At 38.8% G+C, this 14,980-nt stretch overlaps 1 protein-coding gene across 1 annotated transcript in view; it reads right to left on the reverse strand.

Moving 5' to 3' along the window:
• si:dkey-183c6.7 (urea transporter 2) overlaps window positions 1–13,813 on the reverse strand; it is a 21,178-nt gene extending 7,365 nt beyond the window's left edge. The window contains exons 1-5 of the mRNA XM_037676073.1: window positions 13,690–13,813; window positions 13,210–13,399; window positions 5,716–5,844; window positions 5,440–5,629; window positions 648–829 (exon numbers count right to left, since the gene is read on the reverse strand). Coding sequence (XP_037532001.1) covers window positions 648–829; window positions 5,440–5,629; window positions 5,716–5,844; window positions 13,210–13,399; window positions 13,690–13,813 — 815 coding nt within the window. The remainder of the gene's footprint in view (window positions 1–647; window positions 830–5,439; window positions 5,630–5,715; window positions 5,845–13,209; window positions 13,400–13,689) is intronic.
• Between the last annotated feature and the right edge of the window lie 1,167 nt (window positions 13,814–14,980).

The raw sequence follows: 14,980 nt of genomic DNA on the forward strand, positions 1-14,980 counted from the left end.
TATATATATATATATATAATGTGAGCTTTTGTGCTTAGCATATTATCAGTTTAGTGTATCCTTAAATTAGTGAATTTAGTGTATTCTTAGTTTAGTATTTAGTGTATTTTTAGTTTAGTGTATTTCGTGGTTCATGTCTTGAATCTTATTTCTGTTTTTCTTTACAATTTGTATTTTTGTTGGATGTAACTGGGACCCCATGTACATAGTTTCATTCCACCACATGTACCACATGTGATGTGAATGACAAAGAACCTTGAATCTCACACTCAAGCCCTGATACCAGATCACTCTTACATCTGGACCTTGACAACGCTGTTACTACCTCCCTAGTTGGTTCAGAGGTGTAACAGCAGCAGGTTGACTTCAAGCCCCGGGTGTTTTCTTTTCATGAATTGCACAGACAGTAAGAACCTTTGTGAAGTGGACTAAAGATTTAACCAAACCAAGTCAAGAACCACATACAACACAGCTGTTTACAAAGCCTGAACAGTTATTAATTATTACTGGTGCAATACTGAAGTAATGGTACTGAAGTGTATTGCATAATTTAATCTTCGTAAATCGATCCAAAAACATCAAATTAACATACATGTTATGGTGTCTATAAAAATACAATAAAGTCTCATTGTTTGTCTCATTCCTACCATAAGGACATTGCACACAAAGATTGAGACTGACCAGCTAATGTTCCGACGGCAGATCCCAGGACAGCGTGGACGGCCAGCAGTGGGGAGTACAACACCACAGCCCCCAGGATGAGGAGGGAGGGTCCAAGGGTTCCACAGGCATAGATCTGACCCACACCAAGAGGGATGCCACAAATCACCTGCGCAAAGACGAGGAATTAAGGCAGAATTTAGTTTGACGTTTGCAAAATGCAGCAAACTAAAACTTGATGTTTATTTCTAAGAATTAACCTCCAGAAGCAGATAACGCACATTCATTCCAGTCTAAATCAGATTTTCTTCTCTTCTTCCTGCTTATACACTTATACAAATGCTGTGAGTTTCCATGGTGACATGACAAGTAGACCTGCCGGTCGCTGATTTCTACAAGTTATAAATGCCTTTTAATTGTATATTTGCCCCTCTACTCCTTACGCTCAACGTGTGCACGTGTTTGTCTGCATGTGTATGTTTGTGTGAGATTAAAGAAGCTGTCAGTGCAGCTGGAGCTCCAACCTGAGCAGAGTGAAGCTGAGGACATTAAATATAAATAGGACAGACGTCATCCCCATCTCTGGAGGCAACCAGAGGAGAGATTGGAAATGGAAGGGATGGAAGGAGGAGGAGGAGAGCAATGGGAAAGAAAAAGGAGAAAGAAAGAATGTAGAATCATACCTGGCATCTTTAAGTCTATACAGCTTTGAAAGGTGGTCAAATAGTTGTTAGCTGCTGAATTACAGTATGTTGAAACCAAGAAATAAATGGGGATGGAAAAATAAAAGACTGAAAATGCAGAAAGTGAGGAAAGAAGGAAAGTGATCTGCATAGCTCAGGAAAAAATGAGATAAAGCCAATAGAAGACAGGTGCGGAGACTAAAAAGGATTTAGAGGCTTTAGATGTTTTAAGAAGCAGAAATGAAAATTAATTAACTCCATTGCTAAAGTCAGAAACAAACTAAGGGAAATAAACGTAGATTGTTGTAAATGAGGAGAAAAGGGACCGAAACCCCCCGAAGACGTTTCTGTAATTATAGGAACACTGCCACAGGGAGCTGTGATTGTTAATAAGATCCAACATAAATACAAATGATAAGAATAAGAAAATCACAAAACCTATCATAAAATACATAACATTATAAACAAAAACTTAAAAAGACACAGAGCATGACAATTACAGCAACTGGTAAGAGTGCTAAGGGTGGAGTACAATGTATTTGATTGCACAATACTGCTAAAAGTTGTTTCTGCAGCAACAGGGGTTCCACTCATGCAGGTTCAGTGATTTCTGCTTGGTGACGATCAACAGGCTGCAGTCTGCGAGGATGCTCAACTTCTCCTCCTCCACCATAACCCTCAGCACTGGCTCCCCTCAGGGCTGTGTGTTGAGCCCCCTCCTGTTCACTCTGCTCACATATGACTGCGCAACTACCCATCCAGGCTGTCATATTGTAAAGTTTGCAGACGACACATCGGTGGTTAGATGCATCACAAACTACGATAAGTCCAGCAACAGGCAGGAGGTGGGACACCTGGAGAGCTGGTGCAGGAAGAACAACCTTCACATCCATATGAAGAAAATTAAATAGTCGTGGACTTCAGATCAAAAGTTCAGGATCTAACTCTGTTCTTACACACTAAACTAACTGGGACCAGTCACCAAAATAACATGCAATTTAAGAAAATAATTTGTGAGAAATATAATTTTAAAGCAAGTTATCCAACAGTGACAGTTGCTTAGTAACAAGTGAGTCGGACCAGATGATTAGTGCAGGTTCTTCATGAATCATGGCGACCAAACGTCTGGCTTCAGTTCAGCTTGTTCTTTATCTGTTTTATTAAGGGTTTTGTTTTCATGATTTATTGGTTTTGTTTTGATTTGTTGTGATTTTGTCTGGTTTTCTCAGGATTGTGATATTTTGCTGACAGTTAAGTTCCTTGGTTTGTCTTACATTTTGCTTCTTACACTCCTGAATGAGCTTAATATATTCTGTTCCCTTCATTTGTAAAATCCCCATTTTTTATATATTTTTTAGTTCCGTTTTCCTCCTTGCCCTTCATTATGCCACTTTACATCAACAATGTCTTCTTTTAATTGTTGCCTTTTCTTTCTTATTCATGTTTTTTTGCTGTTGTTTGACTTTAAGATAAGATAAACTTTACTCTCTGATGTAACTGTTGCAGAAATTCTAGGACACGCCATTTCTCATTTAATCTTGGGTTTTGTTCCATCCTTTTCCACACCGTTTAACCGTTGTGTAATTATTCTTTCAAACATGCTGTAATTCATATACTAATGTTCACACAACTAATAACCTTCCTCTTTTTAAAAATCACATTTACAGACTGGTTTCACAGATGTGCCCACAGTGACAGTGGTCTCAATGAAACCTTAAAGCAAAATGTCAACAAATCATAGATTATATTGCAGTTTTTTTTAAAAAACTTTCCCATTTATATACCATATTTAGAATTTAAACTGTGTGTTTAATTATTTATTATTTTAAAAAAAATCTACATTTACAGATTATAGTTCTGTAAAATGAAAATGTGTGTAATATTAATAAATAGACAGTAAAGCAGCAGATTACAGAAAATCACATGTTAATTTAAGGAACAGAAAAGAACCAAATTCAATATATGTAGGAATGAGAGAAAAACAAGATCAGTCTATATTGTGATTCTCAACATTGAGTCCCAGAATTGAATTAAACATAATCATATAGTCTTTCAATTGAATTTATATACAGTAATCTATGTGTATTATACGGTTTACAGCCAGAGATTAGATTCTACTTTGCTGATTTGTGTAAAAATGGCACAGAAAACACCTGGAATGATAAGTATTTGAGAAATGAGCCATTACAAGTTCTTATTAGAACTCATTTTCTTGGGTTTCACACTTTGATTTTTCCTAGATATGCTTGTTTTCTCAAATAAAGTTGGTCTGGACTCACAGTACCATAAAACTCTTTAAAAAAATAAAAAATAAAAAAAAAATAAAAAAACTACTGCACTTTAAGAAAAGGAGAGAAAATTGTTGCTAATCTGCATTGCATCGACCTTGGAGAAGCTACAAGCTTCAAATACCTGGTGGTGTTTACCTCAAAATTTGGCTATATGAAGTCGCCATTGAGACGTACCAGTAGAACTAAGGCAGACAGAAATCAAGCAGTCCGCCTGACCACAAATAATAGTCATTTGAATCTGGCTCGACCATGTCGTCCTTGAATTTGCCAACTACCCCAAACTCTCCTGGATGTTATGTGAACAAGAAGCTCTGCACGCCACCTCCCTACCCGCTCCCTTCCCGAGGACATTTGTGGGCCTGTGTCAGAGCTGAGCCGGCTGATAGACACTGCACCATCTCTTATTGGGACTGTGGAGACTATCTAGCAGAGTCCATGGACAAACTCGCCGCCTTCATTGGCCTTCCTTATGCATATATGTATTCTGATGTCATCAGTATGTTGCTGTTTCTGTGCTGTGGGATTTTTTTTTTTTCATTATTTGCAACTTTTACACTATGTCCTGTCTAGGACACAGTGTGAGATATGATTTTTTTTTTTTTTTTACACCTCTTCCCTCGTGTTTCTCTTTTCTTATCTAAATGGAAAGGGCATCGCCTCTCATGAGGCCACAGCCACAGACACCTCCATCTACCCATGTCTGTTTGTTTGCGTTTTACTTGGACGGGCTGTGCTGAAATTTAAATTTGTTGTGCTTCGGTGCAATGACAATAAAGCTGATTCTGATTTAGTGGCCTCAATGGTAATATATTACACAACAATAATGTAGGATCCCCAGCGTTTTCATTCACAGCTCTTCCTACACAAGATGGCGCCAGTAGAACCACACCTGAGATCCACTGGGACTAATGAGCATCTGGAGTACAAGTAGCAGCAGATTACTTCATCTGATGCTGTTGCATTGTCTCCCTTATGGTAGTGTGCTCCTAGCCTGTTAAATTCATCTCTTTTCGTGATTTAAAAAACTAATCCTTCATGGTCTAGTTCTGGCTCCTGTGCTCCACCTGTGCCATGGATCTCCTGATTTCCCTACTAGAACCTCCACTTGCTCTCCTCAAGCTGCTCCTTGCCTTGCACCTCTTGCCTCCTTGTACAGACCCTCCTGGAACCAAATGGACCATTCGCTTCCACGACCATCTACTAATTCCAACAGTAAAAACTACATTGTCTTCCCCTTGAGATTCGTTTAATCTCTTACAACTCTCTGCCCCTTGCTCTCCAGGGTTCCAGCCCCTCCCTGCCGAGTCAACGCATCACGTCATCCACTCACTGATTGTAAATAAACACTTAACTTTTCCTGGTTTTGAAGTCTTGTTCTTTTCTATCAGTTAATATCTGGGTATTGCTAAAAACCTTAAAAATAAATAATACAAATAAACTATTTCTGTTGATGTTTTTTCATGGTCAGAGTTACTGTTGCTGAAAATGTTTCTTTTCTGACTGAAAGGTTAAACATCTAGCTGTGACCTTTTCATCAGACAGAAGCTTTCAGCCTCATACAACAAGGTGCATTAACTTCTGGTGACTATTATTCAATATGTCACAATTCAGCTGTGAAAAAACGTAATTAATTATATTTTACCATGCAGAATGGCAAATCGCTTCATTTTCACTCAGCAATTGTTAAATGCTAAAACATGTTTGCACATACCACCATGGTTGCATCATTTTTTTAGGCTTATTAGCTGTTTGATGTGCACACCAGGACACTGTTTTACCTTGTTTTGTTTTGGTGAAGCCCTCACCTGTGCTGCAACAAGATTTGTGTCGTTGTGGTCTAATGCTCCTGGAGGTACGGTTGGATGGTGTGGGAAATAAGTGTTGTCCGCTCCAGTACAAAGGAGATACAGGACGATGATGATGTTAAAGGGAAACACAGAAGCCGGCAAGTCCCAGTGGTCCAGAAATGTGGTGAGTCCGCTGGACAGAAAAACACTGGAGGATAGAAAATAGAAGAATTGATGATTAGCACTTATTTAGATGATAAAAGTTAGTACAGAATGTCTGTATGGAAAACTCACCATGTAGCAGAGCCCAAACAGGCCGGGAGCAGTAACCACCAGTACCAGTCTCCAGCTGAGCTGTACACCCCCATCAGCAGGGACACCAACATGCCGTTAAACCCATGAAGGCCTCCTGCAACATCCGCGCTACAAAACAGACAGCTGTATCAGTATGTTTGATTTGTTGTATCCTATGTTACTCTGAAATCATCTTAAAAATCAAGATTAAAACATTCATAAAATGTAGCTTTTTATGAATCTTCATAAACCAAACTTATTTAAATGAGCAGCAACTCTCAAAGGGAAGGTTAATTTATTCAGTGCGCCAAACTTAAGAAAACATTGTACACCTCTGTTATTTTTAAACCCCTACTATTAGCATACTGTTCAGTGGGTGGAATATATTTAGGAAATATCCTGATGCATGCTCAATAATCCAGGTTAAATAATCTAACAAAGTTAAGTCAGATCCTCTGAATGGATAATTTTTTATAATAATAATAATAACAATAATAATAATAATAATAATAATAATAATAATAATAATAATAATAAAATAATAAAATAAAATAAAACAAAATAATAATACTATATAAATAATAAGAAAATAAGAAAATTTGACAATAAAATTAAAATAAATTAAATATAATAAATTAAATAATAATACTAAATTAATAAAAAATAAGAAAATAATAATAAAATAAAACGTAACAATAGAATTAACAATTAATAAAATAATAATAAAATAAATAAATAAATAAGAAAATAATAATAAATTAATAAAAAAGATAACATTTTTTTATCCAATTTTCATTTTAAATAAACCAAAACAATTTTATTAATTATTTGTCGCGGCCTTCTAAGTTCCAAACCAAAATTTTCCAAGAAAGGCCGTGTGTGGCAACAGGTGGTCAGTTTCTTGAACGCACTTCCAACTTGATTGTTTGAAAAATATATGTAGTTTATTTCGCAAAAAACGGACAAAACAATAACTGAAAAATCTCTTACAAATTGGATGAAAACAAAAGTGAACTTAATCTCATTTTAAAAGTTCAAAAGGTGTTAAAATAAATCATTCTAAAACCTCCCATCATCACACAGGACGTTTGACAAACAAAAGCCTTCCCACCACACCCCTCTGGTGTGTTCTTAATCTCTTTAATTAATGGGCGGGTCCAAAAGATACCAAAACAATTCCATAATAAAAATTTTATTACAGATTTTGATTCCATGTTAACTAAAAAATATTTTAACTGACCAAGGACAAACTAAATTGATAGAACTTGTGATTTACAAAAATTCAACATAAATGGCCACAACATCCCGGTCCCCAATTCCTGTACAACAAGAATTACATCTAAAATTTGTCCAAGTGGCCATTATTAAATGCATTATCAATATTAATATTAGTAGACTTAGATCTTCAGTAGCTTTCTATTTTCAAATAGCTCACTTAAACTTCAACTTACTCTATGCAGCAATCCATGTTATACATAAAAAAATATCCATTTTCCCCTTTTTGTAGTTCATATAAAAAGGTAAAAACAGTCAATGTTCAATGATTTCAAGTCGTTTTCCTGTCTATGTGCATGGACTGTGTGTGTAAAAAGGTGTATGTTGCATAATGAGATGTTCAACATGTCAGTAAATGAGTATCAGTGTAAATGCAGAGCCAGAGGTTCCAGAACTTGGCTCAGTTGTTGGAGACAAACACTTCCCGTTGCCTCTATACAGCCTCCAGCAGGAGACATTGTTGATTGGCTTCTCCAGCTCATTTACTCCAAACTAATCCACGTGCATCTGCCATGGTTTCTGTGGCGCATCGAATGGGCCAAGAATTTCTTGGTGCAGCCTCATCGACAACAAGTACCACGTCATCGCTGGCAAAGTTTCTGCGAGTTTCATTCCACTTCTGTCGTTCTTGCAACATAGTGAGGCATTCTTTCACCCACCTTTTCCAGAACAGGTCCACAATGTATTGGGTTTGTCTCCATCGCCTCCGAAGATACAGGTCCTCCCTTTTGAACAACCTGGCGGCAGCACAGGTTTACCCTTTAACTGGAGCAAATGATTTGGAGTAAGAGCCTCCAAGTCTTTGGGATCCTCAGAAGAAGGTGTGATTGGGCGATCATTTAATATAGCCTCCACTTCGCATAAAACTGTATGCAAACCTTCATTATCTAGTACTTGTTGGTTTGTGATAGAGCACAATACTCTCTGTTGCACCAGGCGCTCTCAAACACCACCACGGTGGGCCCCATGGGGGGGTTAAAAGTCCACTTTATACCATCCAGTGCTCAACATTTTTGGATTTTGCTTTGTTTTAGCTCCAATATGACTTGCTTTAATTCACAATTTGAGCTGACAAAGTTGGTTCCATTGTCCGACCGGATTTCTTTGACTTGTCCTCTGCGGCAGATGAATCTCCTGATAGCATTTATGCAGGAATCTGACTTTTGTCGCCGTCTTTGACACATCATACAGTCTCTGATGATCTTTCTAGCTGCTGAATTAGCATGAGGGATCCAGTACTGACGTCGAAGGGTAGAAAGCATGCGATTTCTTCCTCTGTGACCAACCTTTTCATGTACATGTTAAAGAATGAGTTTTGAAACATGGCTTTCTTTTGGCAAAATTGCAGGATGTTTTATTTCCTCGGGTAATGCTGCCACCCACTCTCAACAGACCATCAGTAACAACAGGATCAAGCTTGTACAGATGACTTGACTTCTTAACAGCACTGGAACTCAAGGCAGCTACTTCATCACCATATTTTCTTTGCACAAAGCTCACTATGGCTTCCTCAGCTGTGGACAGATCAGTTGTGAGATGAGCATCCAAGTTATTGTCCTGTTTAGCACACATTTGACTTCCACAGTGTGCATCCAACAAGTTCTTTTTCTTTGTTTGCAGACTCTTTTAGTTTCAGGATCCATGCTACACATCTTTTTAGCTTTGTCCAACTGGAAAAGTACATTAGCAGCTTAGTAGTGGGACATACTTCTTTCAGCACAGCTACACGCATCAGGACCTGCTCTTTAACCTCTGGATCAGCTTCCAGATGTGCAGGTATTTCTTTCATCACTGCAGGCCACTGAATGTTAAATCCCCCCTTTGCACACACGTCTGTGAGCTGCTGATAAAGAGAGATGGCCTGCTCAACAGACTGAACAGACTTAAGACAGTCATCTACATAGAAACTGTGCCTGATTGCATTTACAACCTCTTCTGGGTACGTAAGTTGGTTGTCCTAAGCAATCTTTAGGACAATATGTGGCACAACTGGGGGAGGACACTGCACCAAAAATGTGAACCAACATTCTATGCTCAACAAGCTCTTTTGTGATGTCACCGTCTGGCCACCAGAGAAAACGTAAGTAATTTCCATGTTCCCCAGCTACTCTGACTTGGTGGAACATCCCTTTAATGTCTGTCATAAGGGCTGCTGGACCCTGCCGAAAGCGAATGAGCACAACTAGTAAGGTGCTAGTCAAATCTGGTCCTTGTAACAGCTCTTTGTTCAGTGATGTTCCAGCAAACACTGCAGCACAATCATAAACAACCCGCAGCGTTTTCTTGCGGGGGCGGTAGACCCCATGATGAGGTATATACCACACCTTTCCTTCCTCATGTTCCACCTGATCTTGTGGTATTATTTCTGAATGCCCTTCCACACCAACATTGTGCATAAATTCTTTGTATTCTTCAAAGAATAGCTGATCCTTATGAAATCGTTAACAGACATTGCGCCCTCTGCTGGGCCACTTGTTTGTTGTTGGGCATTTTTACTTCAGCATTACGAAAAGGTAATTTCAAGTAATAGTGACCATCTTTAAGCACAGCTGACTTTGACATGATGTCCATGAACTGTTTATCTTCTACAGACATTTCAGCATGCTCATTACACTGGTGCTCTACAACATCTTGATTACTGACTGACCAGCATATCTTCCAAACTGCTTATAGAAATACGGTTTACCTGAATAGAACCAGCAAAATGTCCATGTTCTTCACTACCCTGATTGAGTGAACCATTAACAACCCAACCAATACGTGTTAGCACAGCATAAGGCCCATTACCTTCACTGTTAACTATTTTCCAAGGTTCCAATGCTTTGGGAGAATTTACACCAATAAGCAGCCCAATGCCAGCATCTATTGGTGTCAACTCAACATCTTTTAAGTAAGACCATTTTCTTAAGCCTTCCTCTTTAGGGATGTTTTCTTTAGTGACAGGAATGGATTTTTGAGTATACACGTCAGGCAACCTTAACTCATTTTGTTTTAAAGCAGCTACTTCCAAACCAGAGAGTCTATAGCTACTTACAGGCCTTTCCTGACCCATGGTTTTTAGCAGGATTTCAACTTTCTTTCCAGATGCATCATCAAAGCCTCAGTACAAAATGTTGCAGAGCTGCCTGGATCTAGAAAGGCATAAGTCTCCACAACCTTTGTTCCCTTTTTCAAATTTACCTTTACTGGAACAACTAACAGAGCACATTTATCAGACTCGGCCCCAGTATAGCTACTAATATTCAAAGATACATGAGCATTTGATGCTGGTGATTCTTTACATCCAGTCTTAATTGTTTGCCACTGGTGTTCTTTTGGTTCATTGTGCAAAACAGTAGGGTGACTTTTATTACAGTTGAGGCATGTCAAACGCTGTGGACAATCCTTACTCATATGCCCCTTCTGCAAGCAGCCAAAGCATAAACCATTAGTTTTAAGAAATGTCACATTTTCTTTGTTGGGTTTCTGCTGGAATGAGTCACATTTCTCCAAAGAATGCTTTCCGTTACAAAACAAGCACCGAGTTTGAACCACCTTTTTATCTTCATGGCTAAACTGAACCTGTTCCAATTGCTGTTTGTCATTGTTCTGTTTAGACACTACAGCAACAGAAGTAGCAAAACTGCTGCTTTTAGTTTTAAAGGGAACTTTTGATAATTTTAAAGCCATCTCTTTTGGGTTTTGACCCTCCCCAAAAACAGGATCTAAATCAGCTCTTGTTTGTTTTTCCAGAAAATCAAGAAAATCTTTAAACTTTGCTGTACGATCGTACTTCTCTTCTATGTCAACCACAATTATTCGCCATTTATCACGAAGTCTAAAAGGCAACTTTGGAACAAGAATCCTCATATTGGTTGAGTTTTCAAGCTCGTCAATAAACCCAGCTTCATCCACTGCGTTGAAGCAGCTTCTTAAAAAGAATGTATAAGCTCTTAAAGCTGCAGCATCATCAGACTTTAAAACTGACCAGTTCGGAGCCTTATCGATAAATGCAGATGTTATTTTTGCTCTGTTACCAAAGTTCCACTCAAGCTGTCTTTTTGCTTCCACATAAGCATTTTGTGGACTCGTGCATACAACTTCTAACCAAAGTTCTAGGCTGTCCTGTGGCAAACTGCTCTAAATAATAAAGCCTATCCTGCATGTTATCCATCTTCGTTTCTATTCCTTGCTCAAATGCCTTAAGAAAGGATCTAAAATGCAAAGGGTCACCACTAAAAACAAGAATTTCTACAGATGGAAGGAGTGAAAGTCTCTGCTGTTTGACCAGCATCTCGGTGATTTCGTTTTGCTTTTTCATGATCTCTGTTAAAGCACTGCTATGGACATAACCCTGAGAAGCAATGTGTCCTGGGTTTTCCCCTTCTGGTTTTAATTTTAATGTTACATTAACAGGTGTCTCTTGGGGCTTTGGGCACAGGTGAAGGAGCTGACAATGGTTTCCATTTTCTTGGAGCCTTTTGAGCTGTAGCAGCAGGTATGAACTCCGTAGACGTTGCAGAATCTGAAGCATCCTTGTTTTCAACTTCAGCGCTGGAATTATGACTTTTCTGACCCTGGGTAGAGTGTAAATTTGTATTTTTGCATCCGCTTTTACAACGTAGTTCTTAAAGCCAATGCTTCTTCCTTTGATTTTAATTGAACTTCTTCCAGTTCAAGTACACGTTTTTCTTGCAGCGCGTCCACCTCAGCTTTCAGAGCGACTCTTTCCACCTCGGCTTCCATCAGCACCACTGAAGCTGCACGGGAACTTTTACTCCGCGCACTAGAAACTTTACTAACATTACTGGGCGCTTTACTAGCGACCTTGCTGAGTGGTTTAGCTGTGGTCCCAGATAATCTTTCAGAAACTTTGTTGATCTTTTGTTGTACTGTCTGTGAGACACTATCATCTGGCCCAACGTCAGGGTCATGAGATGCCTTTGACTCAGTGTCACATGCTGAATATTTGCCCTTCTGTGCATTAGGGTCACCATTCATCCAAGTTTCGATTTCATCCAAAAGCTCTTTAAAGCTGATCAGCTTAGGTTCATACCAGTCGTCGTGATCGGTTTCCTTTTCATCATCGTTCAGCAGTCTTTGAACTGAAGATTGTAAGTCCATAAACTCTGCTAAATAATTACGAAACGTTTTCATATGTTCATCTATGGAGGTTTGCGATTCTCCAGCATCAATTAGTGCATGAATGTCATTTCTTTTTCTTGTCAGAACGCCGAGTTTGGCTCTGCGCCTTTTAATTAAATCAAAAAGTTCTCGTTCCTTCATTTTCAACACAAAAATTCGTTTCAGTAGATCCAACAGATAAATTGTCCAACACAAACATTTCACATTGCAGCTCAGTGTCTCTGCTCATTCCAGCAAAGTGTTGCATTTACTCACAAACTTCGTGCGTCTTCTCCAAGTCTATTCCATGAAGTTTCAATCATCCAAGTCCAATCGTCTCATCTTCCAAGCTTTTCTGATTTACAAGCAGGTCCAAATGATTTTTTTAAACTTAAATGTCGTGGCCTTCTAAGTTCCAAACCAAAATAATCCAAGAAAGGCCGTGTGCGGCAACATGTGGTCAGTTTCTTGAACGCACTTCCAACTTGATTGTTTGAAAAATATATTTAGTTTGTTTCCCCAAAAAATGGACAAAACAATAACTAAAAAATCTCTTACAAATTGGATGAAAACAAAAGTTAACTTAATCTCATTTTAAAAGTTCAAAAAGTGTTCAAAAAATCATTCTAAAACCTCCCATCATCACACAGGACATTTGACAAACAAAAGCCTTCCACCACATCCCTCTGGTTTGTTCTTAATCCCTTTAATTAATGGGCGGGTCCAAAAGCTACCAAAGTTATCTAAACAATTCCATAATAAAAAATTAATTGCAGATTTTGATTCCAAGTTAACTAAAATATATTTTAACTGACCAAGGAAAAACTAAATTGATGGAACTTGTGATTTACAAACATTCCACATAAATGGCCACAACATTATTATTATTTTTCTTATCTGTCCAAAGGACCTGACTTAAGTTTGTTACATTTAGGAAATGTTCTAAAATAATTTATTTGACCATTTTTTTAAGCATATGAACACAAAGTTGAGTTAAAAAAAAAAGATTTTTCAGCATCAGGTCATCAATCAAATAACATAAATGTGCTCTATAATCATCTTTTGCCTATTATTTTGCATGTGTGAGCAGTTTTGTGTGCATTCTCATCACTCCACCTGTCCTGTCCAGTGATGACAGCTGTAAGCGTCGAGACCAGGACACCCAGAACTCCCAGCAGGCACTGCCAGGGGGACGCCCAACACAGCGTGGCCAGGATGAGAGCACCGCTCAATGGGCTGTTGGCCAGAATCACCCTGCTCACCCCTCTCAGTCCCCACACGAGCAGCTGCATCACAAACAACTTGTCTGGGGAAACAAGGAAAACAGCCAAATAATCCCAGATGTTATGAAAGGTAATTTACTGCTCAGAACATATTTCTCAGTTGGATCCTTTGGCTGCCAGTTCAGGGTTTTTGTTAAAGGAATGACGATGAGGTTTTAGTGGTTCGTGCTGAAGGAGGAGCATATAGCATATAAGTTATGAATGATTATTGTAATTTCACACAAACTTTTTATCATTCATTGTATTTAGAGAAAACTTTAGGAATCCTTTCACTTTAACAATTTTTTTTTTTTTGGTATTGCAGTTTTCCTACCCTGCATGTACTTATCCAAGTGCTCCATGTCTCCGGTGCACAACATCAGCCCGTCCAACACAAGTCGGCTGCAGCTGGTACGACTCCTGCTGCTCTCCATCTCTGTTTTGGTTTCCATCCACATACAAGCAGCTGCAGGACGTCCTCAATACAAATTGGGTGAACAGGTTGCACTAATCCAGGATAATCCTAAAGTTTCTTTTTGTTCTCTTACTCCTGTGTTTGTGGCTCTGCGGCTTCTCGCCTTCTGGGTCATCCCTTCTCTCCCGTCTCCCTGTTCCTTCTCTGTTCAAGTGGAAGGAGTGACTTATAAACTTATTCACGCTGCCTCCTCTGGCAGACAAGAACAAAGTTCAATGCTGTCAGCTGTGGTTACAGCAAAGCAGAACAGTCTGGTGTTTTTTTTCCTGCCTTGTTTTCACATTTCACAATCACTTGGTCTTCTTTCAGCCCATTCTTGACGTCTCCACCTCCTGGTTGTACATTTGAGCTACTCATCTACATTTTATTACACCGTATGGATAAATGTTTGTTATATTTGGCGGTTTTACCTTTCATAAACAGAAAAGTTTTACAGGAGGATGACACCTGATTTTTCTTTGCTTTACTATAATTGTAGAGAACTAGGAGGAGCGGTGACATAGAGGTTGGAGAAGTGAACCTGTGATGGTTCAAATCCCCCCTGCTGACTGTAAAATGTGGAAAAGGTGAAGAATACACATCTGCCTCCCCCTGCCCCTGCAACCCCCAGGCACCCTAGATGGCAGCCCTCTTCTCCACATATGTAGCTGTGGTAGCTCGGTGGTCTGTGGTTGCATCAGAACGGCATCCTGTGTAAACTAAATGCCAAATCAATTGATGTGGTGACCCTCGAAGAAGGGAGCATTTGAAAAAAACAACAACTATAATTATAGAAAACAAGTTTTAACTTTCTGGCCTTGAAAAAGTAACTGTCATTTTTTTTTGCAGTTTCATGGATGTGAGCTTCATAAACACTTTGGACTCCTGACAAACTACTGGTAAATTCCCTGCTGAGCTTCCTGGATCATGTGTGCAAGCTACACACAGAAAAGCCAGGAGGTGAACCCGCAACATTTTTGCTTTGAGGTATAGCTCTAACAACTGTGCCACTGGGCTGCCTCAACGATGAGGACACCCAATTTTTTTTATTTTTATTTTTTTCTTGATGGCCTCCCTTCTCCCCTTACAGCCATCCTTTCCACACCATTATTATGAAATATTTATTATAGTGACTATCTAGTGTAGGGTTTTTTTTTTTTTTTTTTTTTTT

Source organism: Nematolebias whitei, chromosome 1 (genome assembly GCF_014905685.2).
Source record: "Nematolebias whitei isolate Nwh7 chromosome 1, NemWhi1, whole genome shotgun sequence".
NCBI lineage: Eukaryota > Metazoa > Chordata > Actinopteri > Cyprinodontiformes > Rivulidae > Nematolebias > Nematolebias whitei.